The 25,611-nt window shown below is 35.6% G+C and overlaps 1 protein-coding gene across 1 annotated transcript in view; it reads right to left on the reverse strand.

Moving 5' to 3' along the window:
- The window catches only part of ADGRB3 (adhesion G protein-coupled receptor B3), a 477,601-nt gene that overhangs the window by 184,595 nt on the left and 267,395 nt on the right, over positions 1 to 25,611 (reverse strand). Inside the window, exons 14-15 of the mRNA XM_009640074.2 lie at positions 21,093 to 21,195; positions 14,030 to 14,073 (exon numbers count right to left, since the gene is read on the reverse strand). Coding sequence (XP_009638369.1) covers positions 14,030 to 14,073; positions 21,093 to 21,195 — 147 coding nt within the window. The remainder of the gene's footprint in view (positions 1 to 14,029; positions 14,074 to 21,092; positions 21,196 to 25,611) is intronic.

The raw sequence follows: 25,611 nt of genomic DNA on the forward strand, positions 1-25,611 counted from the left end.
TTGTAGGCGATTAAAAAAATTAAAAGTGTCATTGACATCATATTTTGTAAAAATTCTAGCATTTTCACCCAGTTGGAGAGAAAAGTACATTAACTTTGGTATTTAAAAATTACTTTATATGTAAATATCCCAAAAGATTGAGAAAAAAGCACATAGGCTGAAGTAAAATTAACTTTAGATAGATATTTGTAAGTTAACTGATTGTGTGCACAAGAGCAAAAGAAGTAAATATTGAATTATTTGGTAACCAGAACATTTTTTTTTTCTGAAAATAAATACAATCCTTATGTTATTCATTGCCTTTTTACCATTCAAGTAACTGCTTGGGAGTTTCCACACGTTTCACTGATTACATTACTGTAAAGGGCAAAATAGCCCTCAAACTAAAATTTTATTATTTTTACACATCCTTCTGGAAAGACTGCATAAAATGTAATAAAAAAATGTGATTTAATGATGAGCAGAATTTATGTCCTGTACAACATACTGAAGAAGAGGCTAAAATATGAAGTTTAGGGGAGAACTGAGAGCACACAAAACCCAAACTTGATAACATGTGGAATTATTCAGTGCATGGTACAGAAAACCAGTTTTTGAATATTTATAAGATATAATTCATGAAAGTCTTGTTATAATGCTTCTGATAATGCTTTACTGTTAATTAGTTTTCTTGCTATGTAGTCCTGCCCGCTGACACAGGTAAACCCTGCAACCAGGATGTTTGCACCTAAATGGGTTCTACTTCATATGTGTGAGTGTTATCTGTCATGTTAAATTAATTTCAATACATGAGAAAATAAAAGTGCCAGATCAGTGGGTAGGGGAAAGGGGAGTGTGATGGAGGCCATTCAGTTCTAGCTTTTAAGTTTTAGAGTGCATCACCCGTTTCAATTAAGAAAGATAGTGAAAAGGTTATTTCTGGATTTTCAGCCTTTAGGGACTGATTTAAGAGGTGATAAAAAATACTGAGATACAATTCGTATCAATAGATCACAAGAGGTTTGTGGTCTTTATTTGTATAACTATGCAGACTGAGACTAGATTTTCTGCTTCACAAATTTCAGACCTCCTCATTATTGAGAAAATATGGCAGAAGAGCTATATAGCCAGGAGAGTTAGCCTGATTGATTCTTTGCCTGTATAAACTGATAAATGGTACATGCATTTTATGATAGGAATTGAAATCTGAAAAACAGAACTGCTTAAAACCACACAAAGTGTTGTGCTGCAGAAAAGAAAAAAAAAGGGTTGTCACATATATGAAATTCTGGGCCTGTTTGCACATTGGTAATATAAAATACAGGATCTATACTGCTTTTAAACACATACTGAAAAGTCTGTTCAATACCACCTATCACATTCACAAAGTTACACAAAACTGTTTTTTAAAATGTTACAAAATTTAAATATCAGACCCATTTTGTGCTCGATTACAGCTGTTGTCATGAGAATGTATTGACCATGTGCCACTTACTATCTTCATTATAATCTCTGCTTGGTAACTATGAAAACACAATGGAAGGCTGATAATATATTAAAGTTCTTTTACTTCATAAGTAAGCTTGTAAAGAGGGCAGAAAATGCCTCAAAAATGCTTTTGGGAACATAATCGATCTTGTAAGATCACAAATACCCATTTTTTTATTATTTTACCTGAGAGTGGAGATAAGGTAAAACATTATTTTGTTAACTTACTACAAACTTTTCTTTAGAAACTAAATATTCTGTCTCAGAGCATGTCTTAATTCCAATGGGGGCTCATTTCTCATTCTATTTAATTTAAAAATGTCTATCAATTTCATTTTATATTTCCAAGATTAACTTCATTGAATGAATTACCTGTCCTCTGAGGAGATACTGACATCTTGTGTGTTGCCATTGGAGGACATTTTCTCCGCAGAGTCACTGGTTGTCACTATGAACTTAACAATGAATTTACAAAGTGGGAAAATATCCATCTCCAAAACCCGCAAAATTTATATCTTAATTTACTTCTGAACTTTATTCTTCTGTATCCAGTTCTGTGAGATCAACATCAACAGCATTTTTTCAATATTTTTAATTATGTTTATTATTTTTACTTTTTCTTGCAAGGAAAGCAGCTCTGTGAGATCATTACTTATAGTCTGATGGTCAGGACTATCTCCTGGAAAGGAAAAGCGATGAGTTTGAATCTCCTGAGAGTAAAGAGGGCTTAGAACCCCTAGTACTCCACAAAGACTTTAACCTTAGGTTATTTTGCAAAAGGTCATCCTCATAATTTTATTAAATGTGTGTTTACCCCAAGGACATAATTCAGCAATCCATATCCTGAGGTAGAAATTGATACATAGGGAAGGATTCATTTTGATATTAAAACTCCTAAATTTAGGTACCTATAGGTATGCGAGTTGTCTAAACTTCCATTTTAGTTAATGGAGATCTTGTCAGCACGATCTATAGAGTCTAGAGAACAGTTTATCTGTAGTAGGTACACAATGACTGTGGCACTGGCAGATGTACACATTTGAGGGTTTTAATTTTCTTAATTTTACAATTATTTATGCTGTTAGCAATTGGTTTCATTTCCTACATAGAGTACCACTAGACGTGTCACCTGCTTTGAAGGTTCTTTGAAGGTTTCTCTTATGTCCTGTAGATTTATCCTGAAATTGTTCTACACATTGGTATTAAGGTATCTAAACTGAGCCTTTATTATTAACCCTTAATTCTAGGGCCTATTCAAACACATTTGCATACCAATTATTTCCAATCTCCTTGCCCTAGACATATTTCTGGATCAGTCTGGTTAACAGAAAAGGGCAGGTGCCTTGTTTAGTTTCTGTGAGTCACTTGCAGTTCTTGCCTCTCTTTTGGCTGCCTAGGACATTTTGAGACCAAGTTTAAGGAAAATAAATCATCCTGCTGCATTCAATGGCCAGTGTTTTAGACTTCTACACTTAATTTGGACACTTGAAATGCAGTAAATCTGGCAAACATAGTGGTTGAATCTTTTCTCACATTGACAAGATATCATTCTCACATTTATATGAGTCTGCATTTGTAAAATGCCTTCTCTTAAACAAAACTAAACAAAAAAAAATCCAGAAAGGAAAGTATTAACAACAATAGCTGTAAAGCTGGCTACTGATGATCTATACTTCAAAATAAAACACAAATAATATCAAAAACTCATTCATGTCCCCAAAACACTGACCTGTGTGTTCCTTGGTTTTTGTGATGTATGTTTTCTCAGAAACAGTTGCATTAATCAAAATAAACTGAAAATGTAAAGGTCTAGACAAACTAAAAGGAAAAATAGTTGTATAAGTTATAACATGACATTTGGATAATAGTTTGAGCTGGCAGCAACACAGAGAGGTTGTAAAATAAGACTATATCTAACATAGCATTCCCAGTATATATAGAACCTTCATACACAGCAGAATGTGTTAGAAAATACCTTCTCAACTCACTCCCAGTCCTCCCTGATTCTTCCCCACAACTGTCTGAACAAGCAGCTTCTTTGTTCTCCCGACATTAAGATGCTTTTTGTCTGAGATTTCAACTTGTACCATCACTCCTAGATAGGTGTGCACCTACACACTAGTCTTTTGTGGTTCCTTAAAATGACACACAAGAGATACTATTTTTGCAGGAAGGTGAGAGTGCAGCCAGGACCACGTGTGTTCTTTTACAAGTGCTAGACATTTTCTAGGCTAAAGAAAGGTGGATAATTCTCGTGGCTAGGTCACAGGGTTGTGGATTTAAGAGCAACTTGTTCTCTAATTTTGGCTGAAACACTGACTCACTATGATATTTAGACATTCTGTATATTTCCTCGACTGATGAAAATTTTTCTATTTACTGGAAAAACCTCAGAGGAAAAGAAGATGTCCAATCAGAGTTTTCTTGTGTAAATCAGTTCAAAAATATGAGAACAGAATGGTTTGCTTCAGACGAAAAACAAAAATAAAATACATTCCCAGCAGTCGATCGTACAAAAAATGGGCGGAGGCGCGGCGGAGAGAGAGAGATGTGTAAAAGCATGTGGTCTGGGTAAATTTAGCAGTTTTTCTCCTGCATTTACAATGAAGAAGATACAATGTAATTCACATTAAGGTCTATGTTATCTAATTTAAGACTGATATGTTATTTAAAATAAAAGACATTAAGAGTATGTAGAATCTGACATTGGATAAACATATATTGCATTATGCAGAGCATGCCATGCTTGGTAGTACAATAAAGAAATTATATTTCGTGTTTTCAGTTGTACTTCTTGGGGGGGGGGGGTAAATATGTTTTACATTATTTATTCCTCAAAGATTTTAATCTCTGTGTGTACACTAAATGATGAAGTATGTGTGTGAGTACACACAATATTTGTGTATGTAAAGCATCAGATGTTTGACTGTCCACTTAAAAGAAAAAGGAGAAGGGAGGGGAAGAATGGGCTGAAGATGAGTGATGTGCATAGAAAAACATACTATTGACTTTTTCCTGTACATACTACAACTTTTAAAGTATAATCTGATTTAAAAGAGATTAGACTATCTCCTGAATACTGCTGACTCTCTCTCTCATTTTAGAATGCCTGCACTAGCTGCATGGCATTATGCTGGTTAAAGGCAGCCAGAAGTTATCAAAATGAAATAGTTCTTTTTTTTGTTTGTTTTAAATAAATCTCTTTAGTTTCTGTTACTATCTGATATTTGACATGTTTACATTTTAAGCTATTTTGATATATTAAATCCATAGCTTCTTTTTATGAATAACCATTTAAAACTGAACAGATGTTAAAGAAAGTACTCACTGACATTTGAAAAAGACATTGAATAGATATATATTGCAGCCAAAATTGTAATCATGAAGTAGTATAAACCTAAAGGATTTAGTTTTAAGTCTGGTCAGAATAATGTACTCTTTACAGGCTAAGCACACAAATATATCAAGTTCATTATAAAGATTGATTCTGTTTTTCTGGTTCTGTATTGCTCTATATGTCAGTATATGCGATCCCTTAATTATTGCATTCAAGCTGATGGAATAACTCCTGAATTTGTGCCAATACCTGTAGAGCAATTCTCGTTCTATGGTCCCAATCTGGCATGCTGTATAAGCCTGGGCCTTCAATGCATCTATTGGTAAACTTGACATCAAGAATGTATTCATGTTAAGTGATGAACTGACAGTAACATGATGGCATTTTAATTCATGATTTTTATATATGCAAAGATATTTCTGTAATTTAAAAGACAAACATTTTGCTCTGCTTTCACAGAGTTATGGGCAGATGGAACGGAGAAGACAACCACTAGAAACTGCATCATTAGGATAAGATGTAGCATTGGCAATCATAACTATAGCCTCTGAAATTTAGAATTATATTATATTCTCCTTTGCTTACAATAATAGCATGGATTGCAGGATGTTATCTGCAGCACATGCACTTGAATGCATATGTATATTACATTTAGTTAACTAGCTATGCAAGAAATCTCTCTTACTCAACATTATCAGAGAAGATGATGATAACATTAAAAAATCATCACAAATACACCATGCTTTCAGCTAAAAATCTATTCAGCCATAATCTAGCAGCTATTCAACACAACAGTTTTTTCGTGAAATTGCTTTGCTTGGAGCTGTTCATCTAGCATATTACCTTCCATTTAAACTTGTTTAAATCCTGATATACATTTGTATTATTCTCATTAAGGTCTGGCCATCCTGCATAGCTTAAGCTTAATAAAAGTTCTTCTATTCAAATTAAGTGGTAAGTAGTATAAATATTGTCCTAACAATCTTTATAATATATAGAATTTTAACTGCTAAACCCCAAAACATTATTTTTAATATTTTATCCTTGTTTCAGGGCATTTCAGTTTTATGGCAAATTCAATTCATATGAGGTATATTCCTTTAATCAAATGTCAGAAAATGTAACGTTGGCTTCTTCTGTTTCTGTTCTAAAGGAATTCAACCAGCCTAGCTCATAGGAAAGAATGGTAAGTTGAGTTGTACTCTCAGGAAACAGAACAGGGCTGAATTAAGTACAGTAAAAAATAATATATGGTAAACCTACTCCACATATAACCCCTCATAAATTGGAAGATAAGTATAAGTTCATATACCCTTTATGCTTTTTCTGTGCTGAAATGGAGTGCACGATGAACTAGTCCTCATTTAATGCCTTTATGTTCTCTTGATCTGTTTACCTTGTGTACACCAAAGAACTGTTTACGCAGGATGAGATTCTGAGTACCATAGACAAAATACCATTGAATGGAAGCATGGATACCTAAGCGAGGATCAGCAAAAATATATCAAGAAACTGGTATATTTTATCTTAGGATTTTCCACACATAAATGATGCAAGTGCAGAGCTACTATTCAATGAATATTTCAATGCATTTTTCTGAATATTGGGATGCTTCAAAGAATGAAAGTCTTAAGCCCATCTTCTTTACCTACTCTGCACCAAGCTTCTTGTCTAGATTCAAGTTCTCAAAACATCATTCATGAAAATAACTCTACTTTCAATGATATTGGCCTCTGGAAGTCAACCATACAGAAATATTTTTGTCTTTTTTTTTTTGAAGGGTGGCTTTCACCAAATAGACCTTTTCCAAAATTTTAGATACTGAGCAGATTTTGTCAGTGAGGATATAAAGACATTGATTGACGTCATGGGTAGGCACGTGAAGGTCTTTGCTTCCCTCTAGTGACTGGTCCAGGAAGGAATTTAACTGAGTCTGCTCGTGTTGCTCAACTGTCGCACAGAGATTCAGCAAAAGATTAATTATGCTACAGGTACCTGTGAGGTCAGTGAGATGCTGATACAGCATTAAAGGTGTATACTTGTGACAGCACTTGATAAAATATGGCAAATATAAAATGGACATGTGTTTGACATGTTTTGATGGAGTTTTACAGTTTTCTCAGGCCGAGATACAATTTCAGTGTTGACATTCAAGAACAACTGAATAGAATAGAACAGAACAGAACAGAATAGCATAGAACAAAATAGAATAGAATAGAACAGAACAGAACAAATCTGTTTCAGTTGGAAGGGACCTACAACGGTCATCTAGTCCAACTGCCTGAACAATTCAGCGCCGACCAAGTTAAAGCATGTTATTAAGGGCATTGTCCAAATGCATCTTAAACACTGACAGGTTTGGGGCATCAACCACCTCTCTAGGAAGCCTGTTCCAGGGTTTGACCACCCTCTCGCTAAAGAAATGCTTCCTAACGTCTAGCCTAAACCTCCGCTGATGCAACTTTGAACCATTCCCATTCTTCCTGTCACTGGATACCAGGGAGAAGAGCTCAGCACCTCCCTCTCCACGTCGCCTCCTCAGGAAGCCATAGAGAGCAATGAGATCACCCCTCAGCCTCCTTTTCTCCAAACTAGACAAGCCCAAAGTCCTCAGCTGCTCCTCATAGGACATTTCCTTCCAGCCCTGTCACCAGCTTTGTTGCTCCCTTCCGGATGCATTCAAGAACCTTTACATCCTCCGTAAATTGTGAGGCCCACTGCACACAGTACCCAAGGTGAGGTTGCACCAATGCTGAACACAGCAGGATAGTCACCTCTCTTGACCAGCTGGTTATACTGTGTTTGATGCACCTGTGCACAATTTTATCACAACTAGGGGACACCTGTTAAGATGCATTTCAAAACACTATTTCAAACATTTATTTTAAGGTTATTTTGTCATACAAACACCATTCTTGTATAAACCCAGACCAGACTTTGATGAATTACATGATGTTTGATTTATCAGAGAGAGTAGTTATTAATTCAGGACACTTCAATCAGATTTAGATCCACGCATTTGGCAGTAAAGACAAGCAATCCTATACTCTGCAAATGCTCAAAATTGCCTTGTATTATATTCTCCTCATCATATTAGTAAAAGTAAGTGTATTTATACCAGTTGTAGTTCTGTCTTTTTTGTACTGACTACAAATAAGTTTAAAAGTAACAAATACATGTTTGTGTAAAACTATACAACATGATTTACTTATAAGAAATTTATATTCATGATCTGTGCCCATGTTGTCAAAGGAATAGGAGAGAATGGCAGAAGGGTACTTCCCACAGCTCTTTCTCACATGGATAAGCAATATTCCCTAGATTTTTTTATCTTCTTGGGTGATGCAAGTAGATTATGTTTTTGTTTAAGGCTGGCATAATACAAGGAACTTTAGTGATGCTGCACTACTGCTGTTGGATAGACAGAGCTAAATTCTCTAGAACGGGCAACAGCCATGAGCTCATCAGAATGAATGAGAAAAAAAACCCATAAATATCATTATGAAACTATTTAACCTTTAGAGTTCTGCATCATGGCAGGGAAATGATATTAGTTTTGAGAACAGCTAGACAGCATTCTCATGTAAGACTCAGAAATCTTGAACTCTAACTGTACTGGGGTTGGATGAGTGACTTTCGACAAATGGCTCTGCTTTCATTTTACCCTAGTTTCCCCTATCTGTAAAACAGGGAGGATGATACCAACCCCTGTGTTAAACTGCTTTTAAACCTACAGGTGTAACACGCTTTAAGAGTTACACGGTATGAGAAAGATTGATAAACTTTTGCAGTTGTAATTGTGCTATCTTGTACTTTTGGAAGCTGCATTGGATTTGGCAAGCACTGTTTTCCCCTGCAAGAGTCAGTCCAAGCCCAGCACCATGCTGGATTCACAGTTCCCATCTGCTGCATTTCTCAGTGAGGTATTACTAGGGAAAACAACAATCATATTTTATTTGACTTGGTAACATCCATGATTTTTTCTGGAAACATAGATACAAAACCAAATTATATCCAATTTGTTTTCTGTTCTAAAGTTTATTCAAACTGCTTAATTATCTTCTGCCCTCATTATATACTAAAAAATCTTGTCAAAAGTCCAATTCAAATCTTTAAATTTGATTATGAAGATACAACCACTAGTTCTTTTTATTCACATTTCAGTATTATAATTGCCTGATATTACAAGAAACCACTATTTTTAGCTTCTGAAAATCTACATTTACATAAAGGCAATAAATAGCAATTGAGTTCTCAACAAATGGAGTTGATTAATCACCCAGTAAAAATTAAAAAGAAAGTGAACTTATTAGCAAGGATTAATTTGATTTCCTTCTTTTGCTATAAATCTCAGCAGGCCATGTAAGCTCTGTTCATGGCCATGTAGGTGTTAGTGAAGAGCAGTGTTATGAAAAAGAACTAAATTATAAATTCCTCCCATATATACTGATTCATTTTGTGTATGACTTAAGCAAAGAAAATTTTGGTCTGACTCTTTTTCCACATAAAGGCACTCCATTTTATATTGTACAATATTTCAGAACTAAGTACCCCTGCATTACAGTATAATCAATCTTAGCAGTTTACAAATTTAAAATTTTTATATTTGGGTCTTGCATGGTTTGAGCAGTGGTTTGCCATTTGATCTGATTTGATTCAAATCAGTCAAAGCCTTTTGCTTGCCTGCAAGGGAGTTTGGATCATGTTTTTCATTCCATATTGTTTTAATGAAAAAGAATATGATTCCATGAGTCTTTCAATTCTTTATGCAAGACTACCAGGAACAGAAGATTATGTAGTGTGCTATTACATAGGTTCCATGATGAAAGTTCTTCATAAAAGTAGGCACTCCAGGAAGCATTTATCTATTGAATAAGTTCATTAATGTTACCTCTTCCATTACATTCATGAATAGAAGCACAGAAGCTAGCATGGAAAGTAAATTTTCTGCCTTGAAAAATATGAAAGAAGCAAAGTCTGACTGAAAAGCTGGGCCAACAAGTCTGACTGAATTCAACAGAACAAGCAAGGCTTCAGCTGGCATATATTGCCAAACTATACTTACATGAATTACTCTCATTCAATTTTTATTCTAGTTATAGAAAAATCTATTTCCTCCATATCTTCCTGGTGAAAAAAATAACATTACTGTAAAGTAACATAAAGTAAGGAGAGGCTACTATTTACATTTCCAGAAGCAAATTCTGATGTAAGGTATTCTAATTATTTGATGATTAGCTTGAGACATTTTGCAGTGAGTTATAAATAGTCGTCTTGAACATATTTTCAAAGGCTTGCAAGGCCAGGCCAAACAAACAATAACTGTAATGGTCCTTCATGGCAGTTTTAAAAAACAAAGGGGAGAGGAGAAAGACAAAGCAGATCAGTGTTTCCTGTCTATTTTATCACAAGGCAACAAAATGCAAAAATTGTTTTGCTGGTATACATGCAAGCCTATATCCTAAAGCTGAGTTGCACCTATAGGCAAACCTGTGAGAAAATCACCATCACCTGGTAGACTCTTCTTCAGTTGCATTGAACAAATTCCTTTACGGACTATTTCTCCACAATTGTATCCAGGGACAATAGGAGAAAAATAATTAAAAGCTCTAGTGGATAATTAGAAAAAATAATTGCAAACTTTTTTGAATGAAGGATATTATAATGTGTCTGGAGTGAAATCCTGAAGTTATATAAATGTATACAATTTCTCATTTCTCTTATATAGGTATTTGTAGTTTCACATAGCTTCAGGGCAGAAAATCTAAACCACTGTAAATGTACATTTGAATGACAATGTAAAAAAAAAAAAAAATAGAGCAGACCTAGCACTTGCCCTAAACTAAAGCTGAACCAGGTCAAAATCCTTGCAGTATTCAGTTAATTGCATTGTCCTTCTGCCAACTGTATATTCATCAGGCACAAATTGCTATGAGCACACATATGAACAAATAAAAAGCTGCCATACTGTTAGAACATTCTTCTGCAACAGCTGACAGAAAAGAGACCCAGAGTGCTAAAGCTCTTTCCTTACCTAGTGAGACATCATGTTGCACCGTGTACAGCTGTAGAGCATGCCAGCAACAACTGACACTGTCCTGTGGAGCGCACGTGTGTCCACATTATGTCCAGCACATTTCTACAGGAATAAACACGAGCTGCATTGTTTTGCTAATCCATGACTCCCATGTGAGATGACACCTTCTTCAAGTGACCTACCATGTCCACCCCATCTTCCACACCATCATCGTGATGGTGTTAGCCGAGGGTTGCATGTGAGGGAAGTACTTGTGATGCTCAGTACTGTGGCACCTAGCTGCCAGGATGCCAGCCTTTTACTGTGTTTTGAATCCTGAACACTGGTTCAAGAGGTCGAGGGGCTGGGTCCACTAAGAGGAGTGATTAACTTTGTCAGGCCAAACTTTCATGGATGCTAGAGCTCCATTCAGACTGTCTGTTATGGCCCCTATCACAGATACAAGCATCAGAGAAGGCAACAAAGCTCAAGAGAACTGTTCAGACAACCTACAAAACTGCCACAGTAAATGGCATTTTTAGAATGGAAATGTATGCATGCATACAAGGGTTCTTTGATCCCCCAGGCTTATATAGCCTTGCCCAGGCTTACATAAAGCAAAACAGCTCTAGGAAAAAAGCACTGACAGTGATATGGCTAAGATTTAGATGTGGCATAGTGACAAACACATGGAAAGACTGGTAAAATTAAATATAGAGGTGTCAGGAATCAGCTCCCCAACCATGAATATTTTTCTAAATAATATGGCAGTATTCCAGCAGGACACATAGTGAGTAATACACTACAGAGGAGCCAACAGTTCAGCGGGCATGGGCTTTTCCTGTGAGGCTGAAAAGTGTGTTTCAAACTCCTCAGGTAACCTCTGTAAAGAAAAAAATCGAAGGGCTGGTCCCTGCGGTCCCCAAGTAAATGCTCTAACCATTGGATTACTTGCTGGTTGAGACTGTCTCTGCTGTCACCCTCCCCCTTCTTTTTGTTTCCAGAAAGGTAGGAGGGACAGGAGAAAAACTTTCAGAAGTTTGGTTTCACCTTAAAATATTTAAAATCACTTCTGTGGGGTGGGAAAGTCAGCCCTAGTACCTGACCAACTTCTTTTCTTTCTCTTTGGGGACAGAGACACTGGAATTAATGTATCACAAACAGTTCCTGACAGCATGGATAGTTTGTTCATGCCAGGTAATGCAAAGCAGAAAAGATACAACTCTTATTTGAGGTTTTTGGTTGGTTGGTTTAAGGAACTAAATTGTTTCTCCTCATAACATCAATTACAAAGATTCTGCCCATTTTCCCATGCACTGAAAGGAGAAACATTCAGTATCCTAAGACTTTACCGAAGGCAACATTTAGAATACATTTTCTGAAATGGAAGGATGAAGATACCAGTCAGATTTCTGAGGGAGAAAAAAATCACTGCGTTCATACCATTGATGCTAAAAACAGCCTGGTTTCAATCAACAGAGACAGATGTGGTCTATGTTTTGGGAGAATCAACTGAAATAAAATACTGAATTATTGGATTTGAATTTGCCTTTTGTAATTCATGACATAATATTCTATTCTTTAGTTGCACTGTCTCAATATTGTACACACATTTGACTAGCTGCCTGCAGAGAGGGTACAAGCCTGCCAGCTTGATAAAGGAAAACCTGATAAAATATCAACACAGGAAAGAATCACTGAATCTCATAGAAAGAATGGATTAAAACTGCTTTTGACAGTGTTAGGATGACCTAATTGTCACAGACAGCAATGGCAGTAGGATAGGTTTGATGATCTGGTGTAATTAAACAGCTCACAGATCCAGAACTTTCTTCAAGGATGGATGACAGGGAACTGTTAATCACTGATCAATCTCCTGAGAAGCATGCCCAAAACCCAGATAGACAAAGCTTCCCCTGGTGTTGGAGGAGTATTAAACTGACAAGATCAGTGGAGGAAGTATCATTTACCAAATGTGAACTTGCTATGCATGCAGATAAAGATGTGGGAGAAGCGGCTAAAAAGGTTACAAAACCCATTAGAGGTTACCGCTGGCTGTATGCCGATGATAAAAGCAAACAACATTTTCATCTGAAAAGCACTTAATTTAAAACACCTGTCTCAGCATAGACTACTAATTAGTTAAATACATTCAACTAAAAGCAGACTACTTTTTGTTGGGTTTATTCCAAAATGCTTGCCAAATCCTGGTTATACAAAAATTACCCAGTTTGGAAGAACAAGAGCACAGCACAGCTCTGTAGGATTTGCAATGTGGATGAGGCTATTAATCCATCAAAGCCAGCAGTACCTAGTATAACCAAAGTTTCTCATTTCTATACCATAATGTTGTTTCTTAGCCACCAGTGTACTGATATAAACCCAGGCTCAAGGACAAAAGCACTCACAAAATCACAGGCATACAATTTCTAACACTGTAGATGAGTCTGTAGTATAGGACATACATAATATTCCTGGACAAGAAGTACAACATAATCTTTAAAAAAATTAATATGGCAACTATGTAGGGATCCTTCTTGAAACACTTAATCTGTATTTAGGCAAAGTTCACCTTGACTTTAATGGGAAATTTACTGTGAAAGGTTAATGCAGCAAATTACAACTGCATAAACTTGGAATTCTTTTTAAACCACACTGATTTTACTGCTCTACTTCTTTACAGCTACATTTTGTTTTGCTGCAGGGACACACACTGAAAAAATTAACAGAAGACTGCTAGCAAGCTTTCACTATTTAGTGCACAGTTATTATTTTACTAAAGTAAAATGAAAATTTGCACCAACTAAAACGAAGATTGCATGGGTATCACACTTGAAAATTATATTTCTCCCTGCAGTAACAGAAATGGGAGCCTTCCCTAGTTATCTGTCTGATTGTTTACCCACTTGCTTGTTGCTCAGCAACTACGATCAAGGAACTACAGTTCTTAGACAACCTCATTTTAATCTTGAAAAAGCAGATTAAAAATACTATGTGAGTAATCTCCTCCTGGTGAGATATTGTATTATTTCAATTTACAGAGGTGCAGAAAGGAAGGCAAGTGCCTGAAGAATCCAATACTTTCACTCTGCGAAATGTTCATTTTCCCTGCCCTCATACCAACCCGTTTACTGACCAACTACTTAAATATTGTTTGGTACTTTGTAATATTTGAACCATAGCAATAGAAGCAAACATCTGTCACTTACGTTCTTGAATCATCCCACAGCACGCAGTAGGGGTTCAGTGTGCCCTAAGAAGAAAACACACAAACCTATTAGTTACAGTTATACAAAAAAATATGTCATGCTTGACCTAAACGTTTCTTTGGGTCTCCTCCTACAAAGTCACACTTATACTCTGACAAACTGGTGCCACTGAAATTGCAGAAGCTTAAGGTTAATTCGTACAGAATATTTTAAAGGCACTTGAACCTCAAACCAGAGTATTTATTGTATCATCTCTCTTAGAAAAGGTAAATTATCTATCTGGTATATCTTAGTAGAATTGAAATATGAGATAAGAGTTAATCTATTAAGGGACTTGACTTGATGGAACATTTCTGGGTCTTAAACAGAAGCAGAACTTTAGGGCCCTCAGGAACTTGGATTTCAAAACCAGTAACGCATTTAAAACTTTTAAGCATATGTTGGGCAAAATGTTTGGAGACTGGGATTTCAGATGACCCCACATTCCATACCCAAGTCCCTTTGTGAATCAGGTCCTAAATCAGCAGAGATTTCTGTGCAAAATATTTTTTTTTCTTGAGCGTCACAATCCCAGCTCCAACCTCTTCAAAGTCAGTGGAAGATTTCTGATTTGATTAACAAGACGGAAATCTAGGTTTGTTACACATTATTAAACTGTGGGTAATGTTTGGGGAAATTGAAATGTTTATTTTTCTGCCAAAGAGGTGTTGAGACAAAATTAAAATCCAAGTTTTGTCTCTAATCTTCTTAATCTTCCTTTACCAAAACTCATATTGACTTAGAAGTTCTTAACTGGCTAAAACCTCCCAAATTGTATTCCTGTTCATCATAAACATTGGATATTCCCAGAAGTCAGAATTATATAAATAAATTAGATATAAAATACAGAATAAGAATACATTTTTAACAAAATCATAAGTGATTTGAAGAAAAGGGTGGAATACACTATTTTCTTATGTCAACATTAGTGTAGTTCTCTCATGAACAGTGTTGGTGCAGTAGATATAAAGATATAGACATACACATATAGACAAACACACCTTGATATTTCCTTCTGAAAAGTGTTTTATTTATAGAAAAAACACGGCAGCCTGTGAAGTAAAAATCTATTAAATATTTAAATTATTCCATCCACCTCTTTGTCAAAGATAAACAAGGTCCTTCTGAAGATGCTTGCAAGAGAGGCATTTAGGGAAATTTTGATCCTCTACTTTAGCATTTTGCTGACTGCATTGAATTTTATGAGTATAAATATTTAAAACCAACATATTCTTATGGTGTTTTATATTAACATAGCACTGTACAAACATAAATAAAGGATGTTCCATTCCCTGAAGTATTTCTAATAAAAGAAGAGGAACGGCAGGAGGGCACAGGACAAAGAACTGGATAACAGGCCCATTGAGATTCAGAGACCAGGTCCTGCATCATGAGTCCAAAGCTTTCAGATATATTGACAGAAAAAAAATACAGAAGAGTAAGAATTAAGAACAATGGAATGACACTGCAAAATTAGTCTTTTTAAAAAATTTCATTTTATAAAAAGTATTTCTATCCTAAGAATGGGTGAAGAAATTCTACTTGCAATCTGATATAGTTATATGCATATTAAAAAGTACTCCTATAGCTGGATTGTGTTAAGACATTGAATATTTGAGATCTGAGACCTGTCTTTCCTAGCAGTAGATATCATACAGTTTATGCTTGTTATTCCCACAGTGCAAGTAGAAAGAATACAAAAACACTTTGAGAAACAATGTCCATTATAAAAAAATCTACAAAATAGAGGGAAATAAAAGCCTTTGCAGAAAGCTGAAATCCAATAAAAACTGCTGCTGTCAGATCACACACTTCACTCTCTTTGAAATGTATTCAAATTAAAAAACTAAAGAGTATGTTTGACTATTGCAGTCACTGAGAGATTAAGCAGAAACATGGAAAGCAGGGTAAATATTTCTCCCATTCCTTAAGAAGGTCTTGCGTGAGGGTTGGCTCTGCCAGGCATAGCAGCGCACAAGGGCATAGCAGCCTTTCAGAACTTCTTCCTCTTTTGATATCCAGATCAAACACCCTTCAAGCATTGCAAGGACCACAAGAAGCCTGTCTTCCTGTTTTCTTCTTCACCCTTAACATGTCACTCCCTTTTTCACAGTCTTTCTGGGTCTGGCCTCCTGGCAATGTCTCCTCATGCTGCTGTCATTGAGCTACCTCCAACAGCTGTCGCTCTCTGTGAGAGCAGCGAACTTTCATCACAGCTCTTGCCAGTTAATTACTTAGCTGCAGCTAAGGAAGCCACTACTGTGTCCACTGATGTTTACAACTGTTGCAGCATTGATTTATACAGGACCTGGATAGGATGAAAAAAGTCATATGTGTGTGAGTGTGTATGTATATATATATCTGCCTGGAATATAAAACTGAACTTGTGAGATGTGATTGGCAATTTTGACAGCAATGCAGCATGATGCCAGCTGTGTTTTGTAGCCAGGGTTTTCAGCCTCATTGAAAGCTTGATGATGTCCCATGCTACTGCTGACTCATTACTTTAGTGTCCCTGGAGTAAACTTCTGTGCTGTCAGAAGGTGAGAGTTCATATTCTCGCTCGAGCAAATAGGATTTTGTTTGAGTTGTGCAGTTTTTAAAAGATCGCTTTAGGTGTCTCTTTAATCAAACTACTGGAAAAATGTGACCAAATATCATTCTCTCACTAATTCATTGCAACCCACATTCTCACTGTGGTCAACTGTCTATTATATTTTAATTTTCCTACAAATCCAAATACCGTGCTAAATTCTGAACAGCACATGTTATTGTGACTTACATTTCCTCCACAAAATAATCCTCTGGTTTTATTAATAAACTGGTAATTTTGATATAAACTGAAGCAATGATGATAAATTTTGGATAAATGAATACTTAAAGGGTAATTTGAATTAAACATATTAACACTTATTAAATTATCACATTTGCCCATCTTTTTCCAGAACAATCAGAAGATCAGGCCCAGTCAACATGGGTTTATGAATGGCAAATCCTGCTTGACTAAGCTGACCTCCTTAGTGGATGACGGAAAGGCTGTGGGTGTTGGCTACCTGGACTTCAGTAAAGCCTTTGACACCATTTCTCACAGAATTCTCCTGGACAAACTGGCTGCCCATGGTGTGGACAAGCATACTTTTTGCTGGGTAAAAAACTGGCTGGATAGCCGGGCCCAAAGGGTGGTGGTGAATGGAGTTAAATCCAGTTGGCGGCCAGTCACAAGTGGTGTTTCCCAGGACTCAGTGTTGGGAGCAGTTCTGTTCAACATATTTATCAATGACCTGGATGAGGGGATTGAGTGTACCCTCAGCAATTTTGCAAATGACACCAAACTGGGTGGGAGTGTTGATCTATTTGAGGGTAGGAAGGCCCTCCAGAAGGACTGGCATAGGCTGGATCAATAGGCTGAGGCCAGTTGTATGAGATTCTACAAGGCCAAGTGCCAGGCCTTGCACTTGGGTCACAACAACCCCATGCAATGCTACAGGCTTGGGGAAGAGTGGCTGGAAATCTGTGTGGCAGAAAAAGACCTGCGGGTACTGGTTGACAGCTGTCTGATTATGACCCAGCAGTGTGCCCAGTTGGCCAAGCTGGCCAATGGTATCCTGGCTTGTATCAGGAACAGTGTGGCCAGCAGGAGTAGGGAAGTGATTGTGCCCCTGTACTCTGCACTGGTGAGGCCGCACCTTGAATTCTGTGTTCAGTTTTTGGCCCCTCACTACAAAAAGGCCATTGAGGCACTGGAGTGTGTCCAGAGAAGGGCAATGAAGCTGGTGAGGGATGTGGAGCACAGGTCTTATGAGAAGTAGCTGAGGCATCTGGGGTTGTTTAGCCTGGAGAAAAGGAGGCTGAGGGGAGACCTTATCACCCTCTACAACTGCCTGACAGGAGGTTGTAGTGAGGTGGGTTTTGGTCTCTTCTCCCAGGCAACAAGCAACAGGATGAGGGGAAATGGCCTCAAGTTGTGCCAGGGGAGGTTTAGATTGGATATTAGGAAAAATTTCTTCACAGGGAAACAGTCAAGTCATCGTCCATGGAGGTATTTAAAAGATGGGTAGACTTAGGTGCTTAGAGACATGGTTTGGTAGTGGACAAGTACAGTTCGGCTCAATGACCTTAAAGGTCTTTTCCAACCAAATGATTCTATGATTATATAATCTTTTATCCACTCAGTGGATGGGGGGGTAAAAGAACAAATGTGTGGGTCTATTCCTATATATTAGTAGGCATGTTCTAGAGATTGTGTAAAAATTAGTCATTAAATCAATTTGGAAACAAACTGTTCTGAGTAATGATCAGCATTTAAAGAACAAAGGTTTGAAAAGAACAAAAATAACAACATGAAGAGCCATTAAAAAAAATCAGATTAAAGGAAATGTCTGTATTTTATTTTCTATTTAATAATTAATCTATTTAATTGATATAACGATTTATCTGTGAGTCATTCTTATATAATGTTTAAACACTAAAGGTACATTAATACCAGTTTTATCTTTCTGCATGTGACAGATAAAGCATGCTCTATAGTAATATTTATATTTAAATGAATTCTTGTTTTCAAGTAAGAAAATTATAACAAAGAAGATTAGAATTAGATTCCATCTGAAGGCAAGAAGCACCCAAACCTACAAAATAATATATCTATGCATCTACAGCCTTAGTTCTTTAAGCCAAAGTCCCATTATGGAACGTAAGCCTGGAACATAAAAATCACCAAACATTTAAAAATATTAAAATTATAAAACTGGTTTCCATTCTAAGACTTTTTAGAGCAATATTTTGTTACTGTATCTGCCCATCCAACTCTCACATCTCACAGGTGGATTGGGATCCTATATAAATGTATGATGTATGTAAGTCTAATTTAAGAACTGGAAATTTGCTCCAAGTACTTGATACTTCTCTGTATTAAATTATAGGACAAAAACTGAGTGAAAGAAAAAAAAATTGGCTCTGATATCTATTGGCAAGGTTATTGTCTTTTTGCTTTGTCAAGAAATGAGCTAAAACAATACTTATTAATATTCTGTTACTGAAAGGTTGACAAAGCAAGGTGACAATCAGTGTTTTTAAACTGACCTTTTGTAACAATGAAGTTTCATTTCATTTCCAAGATTTTGAAACTTGGCAAAAAGTTGCTCTGTAAGTTATTCAAAGGGATGGATTAAAAAAAAAAAAAAAAGTTGAAAAAATCCCTGTCTAAGAATATTCTAGAATTTCAGCTTGTGGGGGCTGCAATTCAACATTTCATTAGTCTAGCCTTACTTATCTTGGCCTGACTTTAATAGCTTTTGTTTAGCTTGTAAGTATTTTCAACACTGACATGTTGCTTACTAATACCAATTTTTTAAAATTTTTTTAATTTGTTTTCTACCTGCTACTCAACACTTTTGCAAGTAGTAGTTCCAATTTCAAAATACAGAAGTCATACTCCAATATTCCTTATCTACAACTCATGTAAGTAGCTTCACACTTTTTTAAAATAATGGAAATTAAAATCTAGCATTGAGAAATACCTTATCCTCTTCTTAATAATGATTTTAGTAAGATCAAAACAAGTATTTTATTACAAAGGTGGCGGATTTTTTCCCCTGCTATATAGGATTAATTTGTAGTCTTCTTCAGCAAATACCCTATTACATTTTCAGTTAAATTTCTGGGAGGAACAAAAGTTATGTTAAAGACCGGTATTTTCTTTTAATACATATGATGTAACTTAGGTTGGAAAAAAACCAAACCAAACCAAAAAACCAAACCTACCCATGCTAAAAGATCTTAAAATTAAATAGAAACAGAGAACCATAAACCCCAAAACCTCCATTCTTTGTCATCAGTAAACTTCTAATCTTACTGAAAGGTAAGGAGTCAGCTCACTTTGTGTTCCTCTATTCCTTTCTTTTTCTTTGCCTGACTTTGCAGTAAATTTCACTGAGATGTTCTTTGTAATGTCGTTTTTCTGGGAACTGAATAGTGGTCATAATGACCATTGATGGCACAACAGTTAGTTTCTTCTAACCTTGAATAAAGTGTAAGTCAAAGATCTAGAGTTCAAAGAGGTTTTTTCATACCTTTGCCCAGAGACACTAATCCAAATTTGCTACTCTTCCAGCTGAATTGTACCTACATGACCACCTGAGCAACTGTTTATAACAAAAAATCACACCTTTACAGTCTTCTGCTTAACAACATTATTTACTAAAGCTCTAGTAACTATATCTCTTCTAATTGTCTTTTTATGACTTTAAATAAAGTAAACTCTAACTCTTGGTAACATAAACAGACAGTTTATATGCCATGCCTTCACATAAAGTACTCCCATGCTTGTTATTTATTTCCCCAATATCACACATGACAAAAAATTCTTGCAAAAGATATATTTTATTCTCCCTGTGGCTGCTGGGAGATTGCTAACAGCAGAAAGAAAAACTGTTAATAGTTTTCATACAGTTGTACATAGAATCCTTTTTTTTTTTCAGATTTAAAACAATTTTAACAGGAGATTAAAGGCTGGAACGTACAGAATTAAAAATAATTGTACAAAAAAACCTCAAATATTTATTAGGGTTGTAAGCTAAATTGGAACCAGAACATTTTTTTTAAGTGTCTGCTAACAACAGGTTAGGTAAAAGCTAGCTTTTGAGTATAAAATAATGAAAGAAAAGAAGAAAAGGCCTGAAGAACTATATAGCTTTATGGCCTATGCAGGGAACAAAAGGTTAAGCATTCAGTACAATACTACATTTTCCATTGTTTCCCTCAAAGCAGTTAGACTGGAGATTTGGTAGAAATTGCTGTTCCAATGATAACTTCAAAACTCACACAACAACAATTAATTTTGTTCTGCGGATACACAAGCATGAAACATGTACACATTCCTTTCAAAGTACGTTGGAGTGTTCCTGGGCTTAAGTTTTAGCAGTTAAACTGGGTTTTATTACCTGATATTTAAAACAACCCCACTGCTTTCTCTCATACGGTCTGATAAATACTCTTGGAAGAGCATATCAGCTATCTTTGTACTTACATTAGACAGATGGGCCAGCTCTATCTCCAGGAAAGAATCTGTTGTTTTGGGCTCAGGTCGTATAGTAACAACAATGATTTTTGAATTAACAACGGTAAAATTCCTGGAAAAAATAAAAAAAAAAAAAATGGGAAAATGAAATATTTAACTTAGCATGAGGTTAAATGAGGCTTCTGATATTACATTTAAAGAAATATCTCACGGGTATTTTCATTACTTTAGTCAACAAATATTCAGGGAGAAAATCTATTTGTTTGGAAGTGGTGAAAACATTCACTGCCAATCATCCCTGACACATTAAAGACTGAAGAGCAACAATTGTGGCAGAAGTGCCGTTCCTTAAAGTACGATTTACTAATTAGAGGGGTGTATTGATGACACAAACATTCTGTCAGTGTTAGAATGCATAGTATTCGCTTCTCTCAACATAGACCCACTAGCTATGTTTTATGAGACAGTCACTTTTTTTGTTCCAAAGTGCTGTGTTAGACTTTTTTCTGACTGTTAACTGTAAAATTGTGAAGACGGATGAGTGCAATGGGAGATTCTACAGTTCTGTTGATTCTGTGCTCATGAAAAAAATGTACCTGTTTCCAATTTTTGAAAAATCATTGCATTTGGTATATGAGTGGGCAACTTCATCATCTAAATACTTTTTAAAATATAATCCATAGTTGTGCCCTAACTAATCACACCAAAACCAATCAATTCTTTCTCATATATGTGAGATTAGATTTGGTCTTATGTTACTGCACTAGGTTACTAAAAAAAATAATTTTCTGTTAATTTCTCTAATTCATCATCAGTCTTTCTTTTCATGTAAAATGTAGAACACTATGTTTTGTAGCTACCTTTCTAGGACTGACCTAATATTGCCAAGGTTACGCTAATACAGGCATAAAGACATGCTGACATGATGTTCATGTCTGAGATCCTTGCTTCTTATGACCTTGTCAGAACAACCATCAGTTATTAGCCTTACTATTTCTAATGATCATTATGATATTTCCTTTGTATTTAATGCTGCTTTCAACATCTTCTGCTGATCACACATAAACAAGCATAAAACCTCACAGAAAGACATATTCACAGGTAGATGTTATCAAAGAAGAAATCAGGCAGTTCAGACATAATTATAACAGACAGTATAAATATTCTTCTTGTTGTTGTTGTTGTTTAAATGCTTATTTTCTCTAGGAAATGGTATTTAGGAGAGGATTCCATTTTGCTGGATCATTGACACAGGAATTGCCATGGCTACAGTAATAGAAACTTGACTCAGTGGGCACTTTGCTCAGCACAAGGAATGAAATTATTCTGTGGCAAGGTGTGAATTCTAGTCCAGTTTTACTCAGCTGAATCATATAATGGAAATATAATGGAAGTGGCTTTCTGTTTTACTTAATTCCTATTTCTTCCCTTTGGTTACACTTTAAAGTCTCACACACTGTTGATGAAAACTTATCTAGAGTGGGAGTAATGACAGTACCTTACTGTACATACAGTAGCTGAATATCTATAAATGTTTCCAAGTGAGGCATAATTAAAAAAAAAAATAGTCCAAATAAACACAAAACTGATTTCTCTAACAGATCATGACAAGTGGAAATAGAGCTTACATGATATTAAAAAAATTTGTCCATCTTGGAAAGCTAGTGTAAATATTGATACTTAAGTACTTGATCACAGCGAATCTTTGTGATTGAGAAATTTTTCCTTGCTGTACCTATTTTTGGTACAGTTCTGGTGGTTCTAGGGTGAGATCCAAGGGAGCATGTAAGGTGCCTTGGTTGTAACCTTGGCAGACCAGTTTTGCCTCAGTCTTATCAAAACAGTACCAATCCAGTTATGTTCTCAAGAGCCCCTAGAAGACTGTTTCACTAGAAAATAAATGTAACTGGCTATATCACTGTGAAATGAAATCTGCATCACTCATTGCTGTGCTATCTGGGCTGAGTTGCATACCTCATATTTAACTGTTCAGATAGTCCCTGGAAGAATGCAATCTGGCAAGTATATTCTAAATTGACATAACACATTAAAATACCACTGAATTAAAGCTCAAATCATTGTACTCACAAGAATTTCCCTCAAATCCACTGGTGCATTGCCACTGACAACTTTGTTGAAGAAATTTTTTAAACAACAGCTTAGTTCTGAGAACATTTATTCAGGAATTTAATGAACTTTTACATAACATCCTGGGAGGTGGAATAGGTGGGTTTCAGTCACTGTCATATTGGGAATGACATAGAATGAGAATGACCTATTTCACACTTCCTGGGCAAGTGCATTATCGTATAGATTTTTTATGACAGGTGGAGAGAGACCACCATTACCTCTTTCTCCTTCATCAAAAAAAATTCTAAAATTTATCTTTAATGAGAAATGAACTTGTACAGGATGGTGCTCTGCTGACTGTCCAGAAAAAGGCACATCAGAGTCAAATTTTGAAATAAATTATTCAAAAAATATATTAAATTCCTTGGGAATTACAGTTGAATAAATCCTTGAAGATGCAAGATAACAAAGCTTGACTGAGTAAAGGTTCAAGAAGAGGTTCCAGAACTGCTATCCTAGTTTTTTTTCTGATCTGAATTAATAACAATATTAATAAAGTAGAGTTCTTTTGCTAAGATCCTTTTCTATCTGGGCATACATTTGGAGGTTATATTTTTATATAAGGATATACATATTGGTTCTATGTGATATGAAATTCAGTTTTTCTTTTCTTTCTAGAATGTGTTGCTCAAGAAAAATGAACTTATGAATAAGGCATGTTGCTATCTCAAGACAGCATGAAGGAAGTTATAGTTCAATGTGTAAATGTTGTATACATTACAGAAAAATTACAGATGCTGTAGCAGTAATGTTATGTGGTAAAAGCCTGCCTGAGGTACTCTGTCCTTAGTCTAACAAAGCTGACCTATGGAAATTTAAGGGCCTTTTTGGCTGTGCAGCACCCAAAGGAGGGGGTTAGGAATGGTGCTTCAAATGAGGAAAGAGAGCATTTCAGTGCAGGAAATTATAGCACAAAAAGTATTATGGTTGTTTAAGTGACAGGGAAAAAAGCTTGCTACAGCAAAATCATTGATTCTTTTTTTGTTCTTATTTGTTAAAGGAAAAGTTAAAAACTACCTTACAGTATGGCAATATGCAATGTATTTCTTCAGAGTGCCCAGGAGAGGAATTGTATATAATATCTTGTAGATGAGTATTATATTGAGAATCAATTTTCTGTGAACCTAACAATAACATAAATGTCCTTAGGGATGCAAGAGCTATGGAAATAATATTCAGTCTATAGTGCTCAAAATAGTCAATATTTCAATATACAATTAAAAAAAAATCCATGTGACATTACAAGAACAGTGCAATGTAGCAAAGCGTATTAAGAAATAGAATCAGATGAACTTTATTTGCTTGTGCATGGAAAAAAAAAAACTATTTTTATAATGAAGAATAAAGTATTCTTATCTTCTTTTCCTTAACCTCTTGTTTAAACAGTCTTGGCAAAATTGTTTGAATAATATACATGTAGCACTAGGATTAAACACATTGTCCAAAAAGTTCTATATTAATGTAATTGCCAAGTTCTCATCTCACACTGTGTTTACAAGACTTACTCTTAACTGACTCTATGCCAGTAAAAACAAGAAAAATCCAGCCCATATGGTAAAATGCAGCTAATTTTGGAGTTTGTGAAATCTATTGTATAGGCTGTCATATATAATGAAAGCCTCATTCTACTCACAGAACACCTGTGATATACCAGATGGGTATTCTGTGATTAGGTGCTTTGAAAGATTTTCCCTAAAGATATACTGAGATATTTTTTATTTATTTGTTTGTTTATTTTAAACAAAGTAGTTCCTTGTGGTGATGCAGAAACCTGCATACCTTTTAGTGCTGATATTAAGGAATGTATTGGAATGTGTGTCACCTTTGTTCTGAAAACTACAGAAAACAGGTGCCATACAATCAAATATTTACTTTATTCTCACCCTAGCTCCTGTAAAGCTGGAGAATGAAATCACATGGGAAGTGGTAAAGCTTTCTGAATATTTAACTGCAGCCAGTAGAAATCACCTCTTTTATCAGGTTGTCAAGATACAAATGATGTGGCCTTTGAACTCAAACATGAGCCCATTTTACCTATTTTACCTTGGTTTATTGTCTTGTTTATCTTTATTCCCACTATTAGCATATTTGGTCAACTGTCATTTTATTTAGAACAGAATCACAGAAGATGCTTATCCAGAAGGTTTTTTTTGATTCATACATTTTACGTAGCTATCACATTTCTAGGTGTATAAAAACTAGATGATGTTGCCTCCCCTCACATTTTGCCATGTTTGCTCCACAGACAGTGCTATTGCAGTTAAAAATTTCATTATGTTCAGCACTAAAATGGTTATTATGATAACGCTTATAAAAGTTAAGTAAGATTAGTACAAATAGTAATTAATAAAAACCCATGTAAAATGACAGTCTTTCATTGCAAAATCTAAACAAACAA

The sequence above is a fragment of the Egretta garzetta genome, unplaced genomic scaffold (genome assembly GCF_000687185.1).
Source record: "Egretta garzetta isolate BGI_Z169 unplaced genomic scaffold, ASM68718v1 scaffold55, whole genome shotgun sequence".
Lineage (NCBI taxonomy): Eukaryota > Metazoa > Chordata > Aves > Pelecaniformes > Ardeidae > Egretta > Egretta garzetta.